Here is an 18,467-nt window from a genome sequence, read left to right on the forward strand (position 1 = left end):
GATTTGAGATCCACAGCATATGGAAAAATTATTTTAGAAAAATATTTATAGCATAAAGTCCAAGTAAAACACTTTAAAACTCTATGCATAATTTTCAATATTTCCATCTCGTTCCATCTAATATTTCAAGTATATTTGACAGAATGTGGGAGTAACAATGGCTGGAACAAATGTTGCGTATATGTGATGAGCTCTGCTTAACTATAGGCCTACACAGACCAATAAAATGAAAAAATTGGCTCAGTGGATAATGGCTTCACACCAGGAAGTAACAGATTGTTAGAAAAATTTATATTTGCACATCATGTATTATATCCACAGTCTAAATAATAACTGTCCAAGACTCAAACTCAAAATCCCCTATTAAAGTTCAGTGGTTAAGGTATTTGACTTGTAATCGGCAGGTTGCTGGTTCGAGCCCCGCCACTGCCAAGTTGCTACAGTTGGGCCCCTGAGCAATGCATTTTTATTTTTGTTATTTATTGTTTTTTTTAATTATTTAGTTTATTTTTGTTATTTATATTTTGTTTCTGTTCTGCGTACAGGACCTGCCAGGGGGCGACGAAGAGCACACATATCGCCAACTCCTGCGGTAGGAGGAAGATGGCGGCGTCCAAGGTGAAGCAGGACATGCCTCCTCCGGGAGGTTATGGACCTATTGATTACAAACGAAATCTGCCTAAAAGGGGTCTCTCTGGTCAGTACGAAGGATTACCCATTTTGTTTGTGTGGTAAAATTAACGTGGACCATCATAATTCCATTGCTCTACAGGGCATCGTATCCCCGAGCTATCTGTGCAAGCTAGCACTGCTAACGCTGTTTTCCCTAATAATACATGGATATTCTTGAAAATGTAATATACGCAAGTCGTCCAATATAACGTAAAATTTAAATTTAGCTGGAAAACAGACGTATTCAAGTTTGACTTGGAACATTTTAAACAGTTTAAACGGGGTCCGAATTATTCGTAGAGGCTATAAGCGAGTTCACAGACTGGCTAGCTAGAAAGCATAGTTTAGTCTGGTCTGAACCAGTCTTCTGTCCTTAAATCACGGCAGACGGGCTCTGTGTCCAAAGTTACTTTCTTTTGCTATATCAAGAGAAAGACTGATCGTAACTCTGTCTGCAGAGCTTGTCTCTATTAATTGAATGTTATGAGTCTTCTGGGAAACGGAAGTGCTCCCTGGCAGTGTAAACAATCGCTGTATCAGCTATTTGTGCAAATGTAGTGGAAGTAATGCATGTATATCTACCTTGTCCTGAACACGATGTGCTCCTGTATCATTCACAGGCTATAGTATGTTTGGAATTGGTATCGGAGTCATGGTGTTTGGCTACTGGAAAATCATCAAATGGAACAGAGAGAGGAGGTAAGATGACGTCGATTACAATGTTGTAATAAACTATGAGTTCTACGGTCACCTGATCTGATCACTTTATGTTCACCGCAAGCCCCCCTACGTTGAATGGTGTAGTTTCCTATCACTTTGCTATACACAGTCCAAATTAGTTTTACATGCATGTACAGACGAAATCTTATTAAAGGATGATTACATGGTTTTGCTTGTGTGTGTGTCAGGCGGTTGTACATAGAGGAACTGGAGGCTCGGATCGCTATGCTACCTTTGCTGCAGGCTGAACATGACCGAAGGTCAGATACTCCATTACATTTGATTTTTATACTCAATTCTAGAAATGTTATAATAGTCGTGCTCTAGTTCTGTAATTTGGATATGTAGGTAAGTCATTTTGCAAAAGTAGTTAGATAGCCTCTTTTTTTCCCAACAAGTTAGGATTTCTTTTGTCTCATAAAAGTTCTTGTCTTTCAGAAAGTGTGGAACTTCTTTAGTTAACATTTTTGTGTATTTTAGCTAGAATAAATATGTATTTAATATAATGTAAATATGTATTTAATATAATTTCCCCAAACCTTTCGGTGTGATGTAGAGTTTTCTCCCTGTATCTCCTCTAGAACATTGTGCATGCTCAGAGAGAATCTGGAAGAGGAAGCCATTATCATGAAGGATGTCCCAGGCTGGAAGGTGGTTCACTGCCATTTTATTCCATATCTGTTTATGTTTGAAAATGTTTATGCTTGTCATTTTTGGCCAGTCGAGGCATATTACTGACACTAACAAATGCTATTCAATAAAAGCTACAGTCTGCAATTTTTATTAAGTGGTGTATGCCTTGTACCTAAGGGCATACATCTGGTCTCAATATTTGTATGGACAGTTCTGTCCCCCAAAAATGTTGGTAGGGTCTCTAGCGTCCATAGGCAAACCTGCACCCTTGCTTGTACCTCACTGAGTGTGGGCAGTTATGGAATTTAATTAGGTCGCTTCATTAAATTGAATTTTGTAAGTCTTTACTTATTGCGGAAGGCCAGGCTTAAAGGTCCAGTTAGTATTTTTCAGGAATAGTATTTTCTTTCTCTCGGCCCTTCAGGCCACTATGAGTGCACAGAAATTCAAACTTTTCACATGGTGCCTTGGATAAATTAGTGGCTGTTTTATCACCTCAAGTATAAATAGATTTGGACATAATGTGGAATAACATTTCTCAAAAGGCATGTAGGCTAGTTCTAACAACATACTGATTGCTACTTTAATCAACGATTAGCACTTTGAACTGTCTCCTGAAATTAGATACTATTAACAATATTATTATACATTAAGTGCAAGATGCTAACTAAAACAGACAAGTTCAAGTGTGGTAAGTTGAAAGTTCTAGGAGCATTCCCATAGAACCCCAACATCTGTTAAATTACATTTTGTTTTGTGTATATGTGTACTTGTGTGTAGGTGGGTGAGAGCGTTTTTCACACAGACCGCTGGGTAACACCGATCATAGAAGAGCTCTTTAACCTGCGGCCACGTGAAGAGCTGATCCAGGCGAGGTTCGGCTTCCTGTCATATGTGTAGTGAGCCCTAACCTTCACCAGGTCTGGAGACCAACCCTGTGCCCCTACACAGGTCTGGAGGATGGGAGCGCCCTGTTCAGATTGTAAATGTTTAAAGTATTAAATATGTTTTTGTTGCTTCCCAGAACATGCTGTCTCAGAATCTTTATTTTTACACATTACGGATTTGTGTTTTTTCTGCTAAATGGCCATGGTAATTGGATTACCATGGTAATGAAAGGGCTTTCTTAGTAACTATATACTGTATAATGAGGTACTTATGTCATAGTAGTTAATGGCTGAGTATGTTGCCCTGTATAATGAGGTACTCGTGATATCTGATGCATCTCGTTTGCGCTACAAAAAGATTAACAAACATTTTAACCTTGTGTTATCTCTCAAGGGAGTATTTCCAGTCTATATATTTTGATTAATATAGATTATCATTGAGATATATTCACTTTTCAAACACATTCTGCAGGTGCTACATTTTTTTTTTCCATACATGCATCCAGACCCCAAGGAGATCTCCAGCCCACTATGAGATCTCAGCCAATGGCCATCCAGCCCCCTAGATGAGCTCAGGCAATGAACAGTCTTCATTTCCTTTCCTTCTAATTGATGTTAATTTACTCATAAAACGTACCATAGTATGGAGCTAGATTTACTTCCACAGCATCCGTGCCTACTGAAACAACAGTTCTGCAAATGATGGGAAATGAAGTAGCATTTGTGGTGGGTTTAAAGTGAGGAGACCACTACAGCCAGTTACATTTACTTCAAAGGTTGTTTCCATAAACCCAAAGTTTTAACTGGCATAATTATCACTTCGAATCTTGTTGGACAACTAATTTGTTTGAGTCTCTGGTCTCCCCCCCCCCCCAAAAAAAACAAAAAACAAAAACAACAACACATGGAGGTTAGGTAAACATTGGCTATGCTAACAATCCTGTTAGCGTGTGTGAATGGGTGGTGCTCTGACCTGGGTGTTCTCGTAAAAGCTGTGTGTTGATAGTAAAGTGTCCTTGGTTTTTGAGAAATGCTATATACAGTAAGTAACTTCATTCATTCATATGTGTTAAGTGCAATATCTGATAATACCAGAACTGTACACAATTAGTGAAAGACGATGCAAATAATTCTATATGCTGAATTCTTTTAAGTTCTGTAAGGGACGTCTGCAATGGCACCTACTTCTCATGCTGTTAGATTGTGGCCCTCGCGTGTCTGCGTGGAATTTCTCCGGACCCAGAATCTCGGCATGACACGTCTACGCCAGACAGAGTCCCCCAGTGATGAGCTCTGCTCGAAACTGCTGCTCAGATCAGTGGCCCAACTGGATGCACTCAGTGCAGTTGTTGCAAAAGTACACAATTCAGTGTGATGTACAAGAAAAGACAAACTAGGCTGAAACAAATGTCGGAAATGTTACATTTCTCCGTTTATCTTTTTATTGCCATAGCATGGCAACCATGTAACCGTCAATGTGTTCACACTTTCAGAGCAAAAGATGGAAACTAAGTTTTGTGTTCATGATGCACTGATGCCTTCTTTTGAGGCAGCAATTATTTTCTCCTTGACTGCACTGTTTCTTGTACAGTAAAAAGCACGCAGCATCCATGGACGCTGAGTTGGTGGCAACAGCTAGTCGAAAGTTGGGGGATGCGCGTCTCAATGAGACCTGTTTTTCTAATGCAACATTTTAAAGAAAGATTTTAGAAAGAGTGCACAAACAAAACCTGAGCCCTGTCCTCATCAGTTAAAACATCTTTCAACTAAAACATCCTTATCTATAGAACTGTAAGGAATCAATCCTGTAAACCCGTGGGTGGCACTTTACATGTCATTAGCATGATTCTATGGTGCAACGTGGGGTATCGAAGGAGAAGGCAGGTGTAGTATCATATTTTGCAATCTGAGTTTCATTATATTCAAAACAATGGCAAAGACACGTTCTGTTTTCGGTTGCAAAGTCGTGTATTTCCTAAGGGTCTGAAAATCTGAGAGAAATGGGTGCAGTTTATTTGGAAAAAAAAATCAGACTGTGCCAGCCAGACGTCCAAAAAAACTTTGGTTTGCACTAGCCATTTTCCAGAGCAATGTTTAATTATTTTAAAAGCTTTTGCCACAAAATTGCTACTTTAATCACCGATTAACACTTCGAGCTGTCTACTGAAATGAACTACTATTACAAATATTATTATACATTAAGTTACTGGTCGACGAGTAAGTTTCTTTTCTTACGTTGTACAACTGGGTAACAACAAATCTGCTAGATAATGTCAGACGAAATTAGCCTGCCAAGGTCTACGATGACTCATGCCAAATGCTGCCAGGACAGCTCCGGGATGTTGGTGAAGGCACTTAAGGCAAACGTTACTCCAGTTTCTCAGCTAGCCAATGTTGGCACATTTTGGAAACACAACCACGCACAAGGGCTATTTACATATCACACAGCATGGCTATTAGGTGCTTTGTATTTCCTAAAGCATATCTTCTGTTATTCTTTTAAAATATCGCCTGTCATCATGCATTGTCACTATAATTCCTGTCTGCAGTGCATAATATAGGAATTTGATAACATAATGTCATGTTACCTTTATGTTTTAACCTTGTTGAGAGCTGTACATAAAATACATTACCATTCTGATCCATCGAGGGCGTCAAATTCGCACTTTACTTTGCAGATCGATCGTGTATGGCTGAATTACTACCTTTCCCATTGTGTAGAATGTAACTATCAATGGTAGCTAGCAATACAGAAAACGAGCAGTGTATGATGAGAGGCGGAGGTGTGGGTGGAGATATAGACGGGTATTCAGAGATTCACACGTACTGGTAGAAGGCAAGGGTGTAGAGATGCATCTGAACCACTTGTAGGGCATTAGGGGTGGGGTTTTTTCTTGGAAATTTCTAAATATGTCATTTTGATACAGAACAGAGAAAACAAGAGATGGATTTTCACATGTTTAGTATCTTTTGAAGCACAGGGCCCTTTATTCTCAGTTTCACAACTTTCACAGTGAACGGCCAAACGTGAAATAACAGTGGATCATATCTGCCACAGTAACTGAATATGCTCTGTTAAAAAATAATTAAAGCGACTTTCACTGCATGAAGCACAGCAAACATTAACTTGCTGCTATTGAAAATCTGGCACTCTGGCTAGGCAGCCCCCTGCCATGCTGGTAACGGCACCATTGGTCTGGTGTGCGTGAGAAACTGGAGGAGGTTCAAATATACAAACTCCACTCCTGTTGCAGCGCTTCAGTTTCGAATTTTCTACCTCAAAACACGTGTTCGATTACCGGGTTAAATCAGTCGTTTTAAAACAGGGAAAACACGAGACAAAAAACCCTGGCGTAAGAGTTGTCCGCTAACACTAGGGGCAGAAGAAGCCTGTTGTAAGAGAGGCTCACTAACATTAGGGGGCAGCAGATGTTGGCTAATGACTAATGTCTAAGCCATTGCATTGTTATCAAGGTCTTTTTCATCGAGACTACCGATGATTTCTGATCTTATCTGTGTATGCACTATACAACAATGGCCTGGTGTAACTATTGCGTCACTATGGCAAACATGATGGAAATATTACAGCTCATCCTCTACAGAAGGTAAACAGCTACACTGGCTGATCCAGCTACGACAGCCATGCTGTAGCGGAGCTGTAAAGGCTTTTTAACAAGACCCAAGCAGAACTTGATGGTTTTACTTGGCAAGGTTCCAGTCCTCTTCCCATGGTCCATTTGGTCCATTATGTTGTAATCTTTTACATAATATGCTTTGATCCACAACAGCTCAAGTATAGTTTTTGAGGAGAAACCTACATTCAAAACAAAGCTGAAGGACGCAAGGGCAGCAGCCTTCACTCAGCCAGTGTCATGCAGAGCCATCTTGAGGCTAAGCCAAGTCCTGTGGCCACTGAGCTCATGCTGCTACCTTGTGATGAGGAGGAGTTTATAAACCTTGCATATAATGTGGTGATGGAGTCGTGGCTGGGGGCAGTGCTGGAAGTGGAGGAGGAAGGGGGAGGGAGATCCTTGATTTAGCATCCTGCTCACTCTCCGCAGGCACCAAGTCCTCACTGCCAAACTGGGCATCAACCACAGTAACAGGTCACAGCAATGGCCTTGCCAATACTGGGATAGTTTTTCTCCTGCCATAGAACTGTTTTGTATTCCCTAATGTTTTAAAAACTGGCCGAACTCTGAGGCGCATAGTGCGTAAATGTCGCCGACGCTCTGCTGACTCAGTAACTGCGGAGTTCCAAACCTCCTCTGGCATCAACATCAGCACAAAAACTGTGCACCAGGAGCTTCATGGCCAAGCATCTGCGTGCAAGCCTTACGTCACCAAGCACAATGCCAAGCGTCAGATGGAGTGGTGTAAAGCACGGCACCACTGGACTCTGGAGCAGTGGAAACGTGCTCTTTGGAGCAATGAATCACACTTCCCTATCTGGCAGTCTGATGCATGAGTCTGTTTGGTGAATGCCAAGAGAACAATACCCACCTTTTCATTGTGCCAGCTGTAGTTTGGTGGAGGAGGGATAATGCTATGGTGTTGTTTTTCATGGGTTGGCCTAGGCCCCTTAGCTCCAGTGAAGAGAAATCTTAATGTTCCAGCATACCAAGACATTTTATGCTTGTATGCAATTTGTGGCTTTGTGGGAAGTTTGGGGAAGGCCCTTTTCTATTCTAGCATGACTATGCCCCAGTGCACAAAGCAAGGTCCATACAGGCATGGTTGGATAAGTTCGGTGTGGATATAGTACTGACCTCAACCCCACTGAAAATGTTTGGGATGAACTATAATGGAGAATGCGAGCCAGGCCCTCTTCTCAGTATCAGTGTCTGACCTCACAAACGCTCTTCTGGATGAATGGGCACACAAATTTCTCCCCACAGACACTCCAAAATCTTGTAGAAAGCCTTCCCAGAAGGCATGTCTTCATCTCACTCACTGGTCTAAGGTGTTTAGTTCCTTGTTGGACATCATCTAGTATTTAGCTTGTTGAAATAATAGAGGTGGGCATAGAGACAATAGAAAGTAGTTCTGAATGTTGGTACTTTATTTATAGAATGCTGAAAAAGAGACACGTTCTTCAATTTCCAAAAGAAAACATCATTATAATACTGCACACCACAAAGGGCCAATTAATTAAAACATCTGCATCAGAAAAAGAATGACGTGTTACTTAAGCCTCATACTGAAGAATTTTTGGTAATTGCATCAAATTATTCAACTCACGAGGCATCTGTTTAGCTACTCAGCCTCTTTGGTCATCACATTTGTGACTTTTTGCCATCAGCTACAGCTACACAAAAGTGTCCTTATACATTGAAAGTGTACAACAGCAGCAATGATCCCTAGTTTGTCTGAATGTAATGCCAAAGATGAAAATTAGACACCAACACACCATTATTTCAATGATGAATATGTATTATAAATTAACCAGTTCACCTCAATTAAACCACTAGTGACATTTTCAGCATCTCTTACATGCATATTCACCTAAAGATTATGAAAGTGCTGTAACCCGTCTTGCCCAGCTATTAGTTGTCATGTGATCAAAACAAAATTCCATGGTAGCATCTCACTTTTGCTGCCATCTGACGTGACCCAAATCTCTTCTATATGCCACACCTAGGAAGATAAAGCAGTACTCTCTGAGCCAACTGTAGCTGTACCCAGTTTTATGTTCATCTTTACCAGTATGAAAGCATTACTATTAAGAGTAAGAATCACTAACAAAACAACATGATGGAAGACAGTAAATATTTGAATACAAACCTCAATCTACAGCATGGGAGATTAACCATCACTGCCACACAAGGAGTGTTTGACACTGAAAGACCTTTCCCAGGAGACATTTTCAACCTAGTCAAAAACAAACAAGCAATCACTAGGCAAGAACAGACAGGTATCATAAATGAACTAATACTTTGTTAGATAATAGATACTACAAGAAGTATTTTATTAAAAATGAAGAGTTAGCACTAGCTAACATGGAGCATGAGCAAAACAGACAAATACACTGACTCTACAGGTCACGAAGGAAACTGTGCTCCAGAGGGTGACTGCGTTAACTCCGAGATGGGTCAGAGCACAAACAAATTTTCACAGGTTCAAGAATGGCTCAGGATGGGTGAATGAGACATGAGAATAGAAGTGGACAGGGGTTGAACCAGGTCTCATTCACAGCGTCTTGACGCCCCCCCACATGTGAATTTAAAGCTCAAAATGCCAGGCTCCCGGAGAGGGCGACAGGTGACAATAGGGCCTCAGGACACCATGCAGACGTGTGTCGAGAGGGCTAGGACTGACATTTGTGGCATGGTGGGGACGTAACTTGGTAAACACTGACGCATTTACTTAGAGAAAAATAATACGGAATAAAGAAGGTTTGAAGGTTGTGAACAGGAGAGCAAATGAAGGTTACCTCGCACATACAGGCCTACTGTTTCTCCAAACATCAACTAGCCCACGAGAGCAGCAGTTCCCTCCTGTTCCAATGACAGGAGGCTCACTTCGGTAGGTGCAAAACTTCATTCTCCAAGGATGCGAGTGAGGAATTTTGCTCCCCGCTTTACAGAAGCACAGCTCTTGGATACACTGATGCATTTTCTTTTTGTACCAGAGCCAAAAGCAGAACTGTTAACCAGCACAACTGTCCAATCATTGGGTTATTGCAATAGTTTTTGGTGAACTGTTAACTGCACCAAAGGTTACGGTTTTGCTAAAAATGTTTTTAAAACAGTAAAAAGCCTTTTTTTTTTTTAAAGGGCACAACTTGCAATTCTAATACAGCAGCATTTAAAATGAACAGCCCTAATGTTGGCATTGTACATCATATGGTGACACATAATTATAATCTTTAAAAAAGATTCAGTGTCAAAGTGCATGTGACCTTACATGTAATCATTTGCCTAATTTCCCTTCAGAGTAAATCTAACACCTCCCACTTTACACTGATAGTTGGACACTTTCCCCTTTCCTTATACCATCAGATCAAAAGTAGGCACTAGTTCCAATTTGTGTGCAGTTTAAGAAGGTTAGTGCAACTTTCCCTTAAATTTTTACATAATTAAAAATTTGGTATTTTGATTTTGAGCCACTGGCTTTTGGAAACCATTCAGCACTGCAAACTAGTTTAAAAGCACAAGCAAAATCAGAGCATTTTCAACAGTTTGTTTCATTTAATAGGCTCCATAAAGCCAAAAAATCAAAAAAACAAACAAACAAAATGTAAAGAATAGTGAGTCAGTTTCGACACAGAACAGAGCACATTCCTCCCCGGTAGTTTGGGGGAGGAGCTGAGTTATAGTACTAACAGGTTTTCAAAGTTAATCCTTTATCTTCCACATAAGATTACTATATAGTTTACTAGTTTCGGTCCATCATGACAGCACGTTTTTCTTTTTTTCTTTTCTTAAAAATGCAAAACGTTGGAGCAGAGCAGAAGATACCTCAGGGTGAGTGAGGCTGAACGTGGCAAGCTTCAAGAAGAGCGCCAGTGCTGACCACCTCACTCGAGCAGTGTGTTCACCAGTCTGAAAGGAATTCACTGTTTGGATACTTGACATGGACAAAGGCTCCCCCCCCTACTGTCTATTAAAAGAGCTGTTTTCAAATGGATATCTTATAGCTGTAGCATCATTTTAACCGAATCCACCATAAAAGCAAAAAATGCCCTTTAAGAGGTAGAAATCCATTAAAATGCGGGGTGACCCAGAATGGGGGACAAAACTTAGAGATCCCTCAGGTTTCGAATTGTAGCATACCCCATGCAAATGTGTAATTGGTGGTTGGGCCAGTAATGAGAACACTGTGGCTGCTGCTTTGAGCAGACCATAAGAACTGTTTGGTTGTGGGGTCTCATTGATCATAAAAAAAAAAAAACCAAAACAAACTTAGGAACCAGGATGCTCCTTGCAAACACAAAACATTTCACAGCCAATATGAACAGACTTCCCACCTCCACAGAGTTTTTTGTTTTGTTTTTTTTCCTTTTAAATAAAAACAACAGAAAGCTACTACATGAACAAACAGATCCTTGAGGAGTACATCTTTAGAAAACGCACAGCCAGTGAAGTGAAGGGTTGGGTCTTGGGTTTTTACTCGTGTGCAGCTGAGGAGGAAGCAGGTACACATGAGAAGACACGGAAGCATCGGCACACAGTTTTGGTTAACTAGACAGACAACATCCCTCACAGCCATCAGTCTGAACAAGGCATGGCAAAAGTGCCAAAAAACGGGTGGCTCCACAATTCACAGGCCTGGGGGGGGGGATGTGTGTGAGGATATTGGCTGCAACTCATTTACTAGGCGGAGCATAAGTAAGCACACACAAAGCCTCATTTAGAAGCAGATACTGTCCCTCAAAGTCAGGAGGTGGCCAAAGCAATGTGAAAATGCCATTCCCCACTTCACTGACTCAAAGTCAAGCATGTGACTGGTCTTAAGAACACCTCTACTGTTGGGTAACTCATTAGAAAGGGTCAACACAGCCGACTTGTCAAATGTCCATAAAACAAACAAACAAACAAAAAAAAAAACATGGCGCACAAGGTCTGTTCCCCACATTTGTAAATATTATGTACTGAAGCAACAAAAAACTTGAGTTTAAAAGGTTTTTTTTTAGGAATGCCTCTAAAATTCATGGGATTATACATGACAATCTGTAGCTTCCTTAGGGCATGTAGTGCACTAAGACATGAGTTCTAGGAGAGAAGGGACTGCTAATACATACCATAGCCATCATATCCATCTCTGTATGAACCTCCACGGTCTCCATAACCGGAACCCCTGAAGAGACAGAAAGACACCAAAAGCATTCAGTCATATGGCTGAGCAGGGGACTAGATCTCTACTTAATCGCATTTGGGATCATCTGCTCTACTACAATAAGGTGATGACTTAAGTGAACCCAAGATAAAAGGGACTTAATTCTCACCTGTCTCTACTGTATCCACCACCCTCTCCAGAGGAGTAGCCACTGCCACCTCCACTCTTGTAACCACCTCCTCCACTATAGCTCCTGTCTCCTCCATAACCACGGTCACCGCCACCGTAGCCCCTGTCCCCTCCACCATAGCTGCGGTCACCCCCTCCATAACCCCTGTCACCACCTCCATATCCCCCACCACCTAGGGGGAAAAAAAGCAACACATTTCTGTTGTTTTGCCATCTTATTAACAACAATAATAATAAATGCAGTTCTCAATCATTACACAGGCTACTTTAAGACTGTATTCAAGTTAAATTACTTGAAGCAGGCCACATTTGCCCATCCTCACCTCTTGGTCCACCTCTTCCTCTCCCTCCCCTAAAAAATCCACCGCCTCTTCCTCCGCCACCGGCCCTGTATCCACCGCCGCCTGAACGGCCGCTGCCTCCTTTGCCTGCCTCGTCCACGCGGATCGGCCTGCCGTCCACAGACTACGAGGAGAAATCCCCCCAAAAAAACAGTCAGTCAAAGCGCCGATTCGCATCGACACACTGAAACGGGCTTTGATGGAGATTTTTTTTTTTTGTCGTACCTTTCCATTCATTCCTTCTAGAGCATCTTTTGCATCGTCCGGATTCTCGAAGGTAACAAAACCAAAACCCCTCGACCTGTTCGTTTCCCTGTTTCTGGCAACGTGGACTGCGAGACAGAGAAGCACGTCGGGTACAGGAAGTTTAAAACCGCTCCAAAACAATGTTTTTTTTTCCCCCCCAATATTTTTAACGGGAACAAACACAAAACTCACCGTTTGTGATAACGCCGTATTTGGAGAAGGCTTCTTCAAGCGACTGCTCTGTTGTGTCGAAGCTAAGTCCGCCAATAAAAAGCTTACCTTCGTCAGACATGTTTCTGCAAAAAATAAAAATAAAAGCGTAAATCTAATAGCCACGTCGACTGATTAACACGTTCGTTAAAACACAAAGCTTCGCTAATTGCACAATAAAACAAACATCCGCACTACACGTTCCTCGTGTTTAGCGAGCTAAGCTAACGGCAAGCTAGCTCACGCGCATCTTAAAGTAGGTCAAACAATACACCCCTCCCCCATCAACGCGCTCGCGCTAACTACCCGAGCTAGCCAGCCTAGCCAACCTAACGACGACGCCGCATTTGACAATCCGAAAGCACGACTTTACTATATAACGTGCAAATCCGACACACATACTGTTGCGATATTTTTTTTTTTTTAACCACGCTGCCATAACGTGTTTTAATTTGGACGACCTGGCTGTAACGGTAAGCTGCCTAGCAAGTTGGCTAGCTCGCCGATAAGAACAGAGCTAGTTGGTTAGCCAGAAACGCCATTTTAACTCGCCTGATTTGGTTAGCTTAGCTTAGCTACGTACAACCCGCAAAGAAAGCCGTTTAGCTAACGGTAGCCTGCTCCTGTTTACGTTTACATTACAGAGAAATCAGAATAAAAACAAATTATCCGTTTAAAAAAGACAGTTATTACGAATTAACGGACGTACCTTCCCTAGCTACTATAGATAGCGAAATAGGAGATTGAGTTGTAGCTCTTGTAATGTCCGCCTACTCCGGCGAGTCGAGCTCAATGTAGGGGGTGGAGAAGGTTGATCTTAGCTTTTAACCACGAAGCGGATAGGAGGGACCAAATTGCCAAACGATTTTAATATTCGGCAGAGCTAGTAATTATCGCGCTTTCAGTGTTAGAAAAAATTGTACCTTACACTCATTGAATTATTAACATTATCCTTATTTCGATAAACCACTTAATTTATATTGATAAATTCTATATAATGGAAGATGCTGGGCACTTATTTTACAAGCCCAGACTGTAGCCAATAATTTGCATACCTTGCATGTTTAAATATACTTTTTAAAAACCATGCCATAGACATACCGGTGATCTGTTTCAATTCAGTGTACTGTAAACAAAGACTAAAAATTAACTACGATATAGGCTTGCTTAAAAAAATTATTGTTTAATTGCAGAGCCTGCCAAATTATTCTGTAAGGAACAGGCCTACAGAAGAATAGAAGTCACCATGTCTTCACTCATTTGGTATGTATTTTTCTGTCTTCTTTCACAATTACCTGGGGACCCTTGGCATTCATATTAAAATGCAATTTCCAAAGCCACCACTTTGCACTTAGCAATCTAGACAATAGAAATGCTTGTGTGTGAAGTTTATTCATTGACATTCCCCTCAGTGTTCAACACCTTCAACCCCATTACAGTGATCTACAAACTCAGAGACCTTGGTATACCCAACCCCACTTGCAGCAGGGTTTTGGACTTTCTCAATTGCAGGCACCAGTCTTTCATAACGAGTGGATCCATGTCCTCTACACTCATAATGAACACTGGTGCCCCAAAGGGTTGTGTTGTGAACCCACTTGTGTACTCCTTATTTACCCTGTATGACTGGATTGTCAGGGATCACGTCATTAAAAATGCAGAGCGCTCTACTGTAATAGGCTTGATGCATAATAATGGTGAGACATCTTACAAGGAAGAGGTAGAACTGCTGGTGAACTGGTGCACTGAGAACAATCTGCATCTCACATCAGAACGATTAAAGAGCTGATCATATATAATCACCCCTTCTTTTTACATTCCAACCTTTAAAGCCTCCACCATTATATCCAAATTATTCACCAACAAATTAAAGTCCAATATCAAGTTTGCTACCATTATCTTTAAATGCAGTGTTTCTCCTTTTAAAAAAACAAAACAAAACAATGACATCATCTCATACCACTGACTGATAAGTTATTTTTCTGTATCACTCTGTGTCTGGTACACATACGGTGGCCTTCAAGGACCACGGCACTATGTTTCATTCACAGATCACTTTATAAAAATATAGAACAACATCCAACTCAATACTTTTTTTCTCATTTACCTACAATTTGTGTCTCACATCAGAAAGACTAGGGAGCCGATCCCTGACTTCAGGAAGCAGAGTGTGACCCACAGATTCATCATCATAAATGAAAGTACTGCTGAGAGAAGTGACTGCTTCAAGTTCCTTGGAGTCCAGATAAGCCAAGACCTCACATGTGCCTTACACACTTGCACCCTCAGCACGATAGCCACCTGTGCCTACATTTCCTCAGGCAGCTGAGAAAGATCATCCTGCACTTTCAGATCCTTAGTAATCTCCACAGCTTTCTACAGATGCATGTTAGAAAGCATACTATCTGTAGGATAGTTTAATACAGTAGATCTACTGTGTCTGACTGCAGGCTCTGGAGAAGCTGGTCAGAGCAGCTAGAGCATCACTGAGAGAACAGTGCCGACATCAGCCATAGCCGACATTTATGAACAGAGATGTCTGAGGAGAGCTCTCAGTATCCCCAGGGATGACATACACTCTAAATACCACCTATTCACTCTCCTACCTTTATGCAGGAGGTACTAGATTATCCAGTCACAAAAACAGGGACAGTTTCTACTGTCCTAAATTCCCAATTAGCTGGCTTTAAAGTTGTAAATCCAAATAGCAAATAAAGATGCAGACTCAAAAATTAATTGAACAGAATAGCCGGTCCCATTCTTTATTGCAAGTTAAGGATAAGTTAAGGATCCAGAGAATGTCTGACATTTACACAGGAGTTAAATTTTTCCAAGGGCAATTATATAATTGTCCCACCTTTTTTTTACATATTGATCTTTGAAGTTTCCACCATTATATCCAAATAATGCATTATTTACCATTATGCAGATTGATATTCAATACTTTATAACAGTTGGAATTTGGTACCATTATATTCAGATAAAAGACTTCTCATTTAAAACAAAAAATCTCATTTTGACCACCTACTATTTATAACTGTTTTTTGTACCACTTGGTACCTGTTGCTAAAACAAACCAGAATAATCTGCCTTACTCCTGCTCAGTGGCCTTGAAGTTCTCTGCACTATATCCTGAGATACCCACCGAAACATTATAAATCTTGATGCTTTCAAACACACTTTTGTACTACCCTACACCTGGTACAGAGACCCTCGAAGGCCAATATACTGAAATCACAGATCACCTTATAGAATACAGGATAATATTTAGCTGACTGCTTTAACCTTCTTTTACCTAAAATATTTTATTACATCACTTCCTCAGAGCTGTGCTTTTTCCTACTCTCTCTCTCTCTCTCTCTCTCTCTCTCTCTCACACACACACACACACACACACACACACACACACACACACTCACACACACAGACACAGAGTGTAGAACTACAACTACTGTAATACAGGTTTCACCAATCAGGACCATGAATATATGTATAACGCACACTTATACTGCAGTGTGAAATTGGTATAATCCACATGTAATCACCAATATGGATTGTGCAATACTTGAATTATGCATGTTACAAGAATGTGCAATTATATCTGTTAACACAGATAGTAACTCAGCATATCTTTTGGTGCTTTATGAACAGTACCATTACATGTAACATAGTTACTGTGTAATATGCTGAGTTTTTAAAAAAAACCTTTTTCTTGTGCACTTTAGTATTGTCTCAGTGTACGTACACAAATGAGGCAGTAAGAAAGCTTCATGATATGTTGTATAATGTCAATAAAAACTGAATTTAATTAAATTCAAATAAACAAAGGAATGAAAATCCACCTGGATGCCCTGTGGTCCGATGGCCTATGGTGTGAAGTGGTGTGATGGTGATTGCTCTCTGATTTGCAAGCGTTTGAATGCTGAGACCACTGATTTAGAAAGTGAATGGCTATTCAAAGTAGCCCCACCTCTAAAAAGAAAAGCACCATGAACGCGTTCATCAAAGTAGTGTTTCGCATGGTTTTTGCGCAGTTTTTTGCAGCTGTTAACATGTGGGCCTATAGATTTACAATCGTTCTGATACCTGTATGTCCATAATGGGCAAACTAACTCTTCTTCTTATAATGATGTTACAGTGATCTACACGTTTCATTTTTCTCTATTTTCATGAATTACGCTGATGATAATAATGAAAGCAAAAGATGGAGGATATAGAAAACATAGTGCCTGGCTATAGCCTACAGTCTAAGATGTACACCGTTAAAAATATAGCCTATCAATTCAAAAGAAACATGCAGGTAAATCATCGTAGGTCAAGCTGACTACACATTCATTCACTAAAACTCAAAAGTACATGTGTAAATTGAAATCTAAGCAAATAGGCAACAGACTCATCCCAGGGATGCTCTTCTCCTTTTGTTATCTGTATTTGTTTTAGGAATTTCAAAGACTATTTTCTTCTCTGACCTGTAACTGGGATAAACCACTAAAAAGTTGTGTTGTACAATATGAGGGCACAAAAGAATGACATTTTTCTACACTTCAAGGGCAATTATATAATAACCCCTCCTTTTATATTACAACCTTTAAAGCCTCCATCATTATATCCAAAGTATTCACCAACAAATTAAAATCCAATATCAAGTTTGCTACCATTATCTTCAAACGCAGAGTTTCTCCTTTAAAACAACAACAACAACAACAACAAAAGCCCAATGGCATCATCTCATACCACTGACTGACAAAAGTTATTCTTCTGTATCACTCTGTGTCCGGTAAACCTACTTTGGCCTTTAAGGACCACTATACCATGTTTCATACACAGATCACTTTATAAAAATGCAGAACAACTCAATACTTTAACTATACTCAGTACTCTAATTCAATACTTTAACTCTCATTTACCATCAAACATTTTATCACCTCATTTAGTCAGAGGAATGCTCTTCTCACTTTTTGTATTTGTTTTTGGAATTTCAAAGACTATTTTCTTCTCTGACCTGTAACTGTGATGGTGGGAGGCAGCAAGAGGCATGGCCAAAAGAAGACGCTCTTTATTATCCATAACTAAAGATACAGATAAGTAACGACAGAAGAAAACAAAAAGGGAACGGGGACCTGTGGGGAGAGGAACAAGGATCAGGTGAGAGGGATTAGTCGGTAGGTGACTGGGAGCGGGATGCATCCCTCCTGCTGGGGAAGATCAGCCAACCATGACAGTAACTGGGAGAAACCTCTAAGCTGCCTTGTACAATATGATGAAACACAAAATGACTCCCTGGGGCAGCCCAGGTTGGGCTTCAGTGCTAGGCGTGACATGACCATTAGTTGCACTGGCAATAATAATGTGCTTTACTATTAATTAATTAATTTCCTAATAAACTACAGCAAACTGTATATTTGACATCAGTAGCGTGGGTTTCATTTCAACTTTTGGGGGACACACCGCTCACACCACCCAACATAACAAATTATATGAGTAGTGTGAGTAGGAAAATTAGACGTGTGTTTAACATATAGTTTCAATCCTGTCACAGAGGTAGGTGGGTGTAGTGTTGGTAGTCTTGGCTAAGGTCACTCACTGATACAACCTGGTGGAATTTCCCACGTAGGGGACTGAAATCCAATACAGCCTTACGTGTTCCTGCGTATTAAGTAACTTTAAAAAGTACATTAAAAAGTTCCTAGTTTTAAGTAACTCTCGTAAAATAGCAACGTTCATTTACTATCTTACTATCTATCTTTTGCCGACTCCTCGCGCAAAGCACGCACGTGCCAAGATCACAAAG

General features: G+C 40.6%; 2 protein-coding genes and 1 long non-coding RNA gene across 5 annotated transcripts; 2 read left to right on the plus strand and 1 right to left on the minus strand.

Annotated features, from left to right (window-relative positions):
- The first annotated feature begins 572 nt into the window (after positions 1–572).
- Positions 573–3,051, plus strand: ndufa13 (NADH:ubiquinone oxidoreductase subunit A13). Its single transcript, XM_027018896.2, has 5 exons — positions 573–697; positions 1,293–1,371; positions 1,581–1,652; positions 1,974–2,043; positions 2,806–3,051. The coding sequence occupies exons 1-5, from the start codon at positions 604–606 to the stop codon at positions 2,923–2,925; spliced, it is 435 nt and encodes a 144-aa protein (XP_026874697.2). The 5' UTR covers positions 573–603; the 3' UTR covers positions 2,926–3,051.
- Positions 3,052–7,952: 4,901 nt separating this feature from the next.
- cirbpa (cold inducible RNA binding protein a) lies at positions 7,953–13,494 on the minus strand. 3 transcript variants are annotated; one of them, XM_027018893.2, is made up of 7 exons: positions 13,386–13,494; positions 12,659–12,762; positions 12,446–12,552; positions 12,203–12,344; positions 11,860–12,052; positions 11,656–11,711; positions 10,372–10,456 (listed from the first exon to the last, which is right to left on the minus strand). In XM_027018893.2, exons 2-7 carry the CDS (start codon positions 12,756–12,758, stop codon positions 10,449–10,451), a joined length of 606 nt encoding a protein of 201 aa, XP_026874694.2. In that variant the 5' UTR covers positions 12,759–12,762; positions 13,386–13,494; the 3' UTR covers positions 10,372–10,448. The 3 variants fall into 3 exon arrangements, 2 of the variants coding, with proteins under 2 accessions (XP_026874694.2, XP_026874692.2); XM_027018891.2 differs by having other exon boundaries at positions 10,372–11,034; XR_004776314.1 differs by lacking the exons at positions 12,659–12,762; positions 13,386–13,494 and adding an exon at positions 7,953–8,549 and having other exon boundaries at positions 8,697–10,456; positions 12,446–12,539.
- On the plus strand, positions 12,769–16,007 carry LOC113582874. Its single transcript, XR_003411192.2, has 3 exons — positions 12,769–13,149; positions 13,870–13,939; positions 14,807–16,007. It is a non-coding gene; the product is annotated as an uncharacterized LOC113582874 (long non-coding RNA).
- Positions 16,008–18,467: the final 2,460 nt, after the last annotated feature.

This window comes from Electrophorus electricus, chromosome 7 (genome assembly GCF_013358815.1).
Source record: "Electrophorus electricus isolate fEleEle1 chromosome 7, fEleEle1.pri, whole genome shotgun sequence".
NCBI classification, from domain to species: Eukaryota; Metazoa; Chordata; class Actinopteri; order Gymnotiformes; family Gymnotidae; genus Electrophorus; species Electrophorus electricus.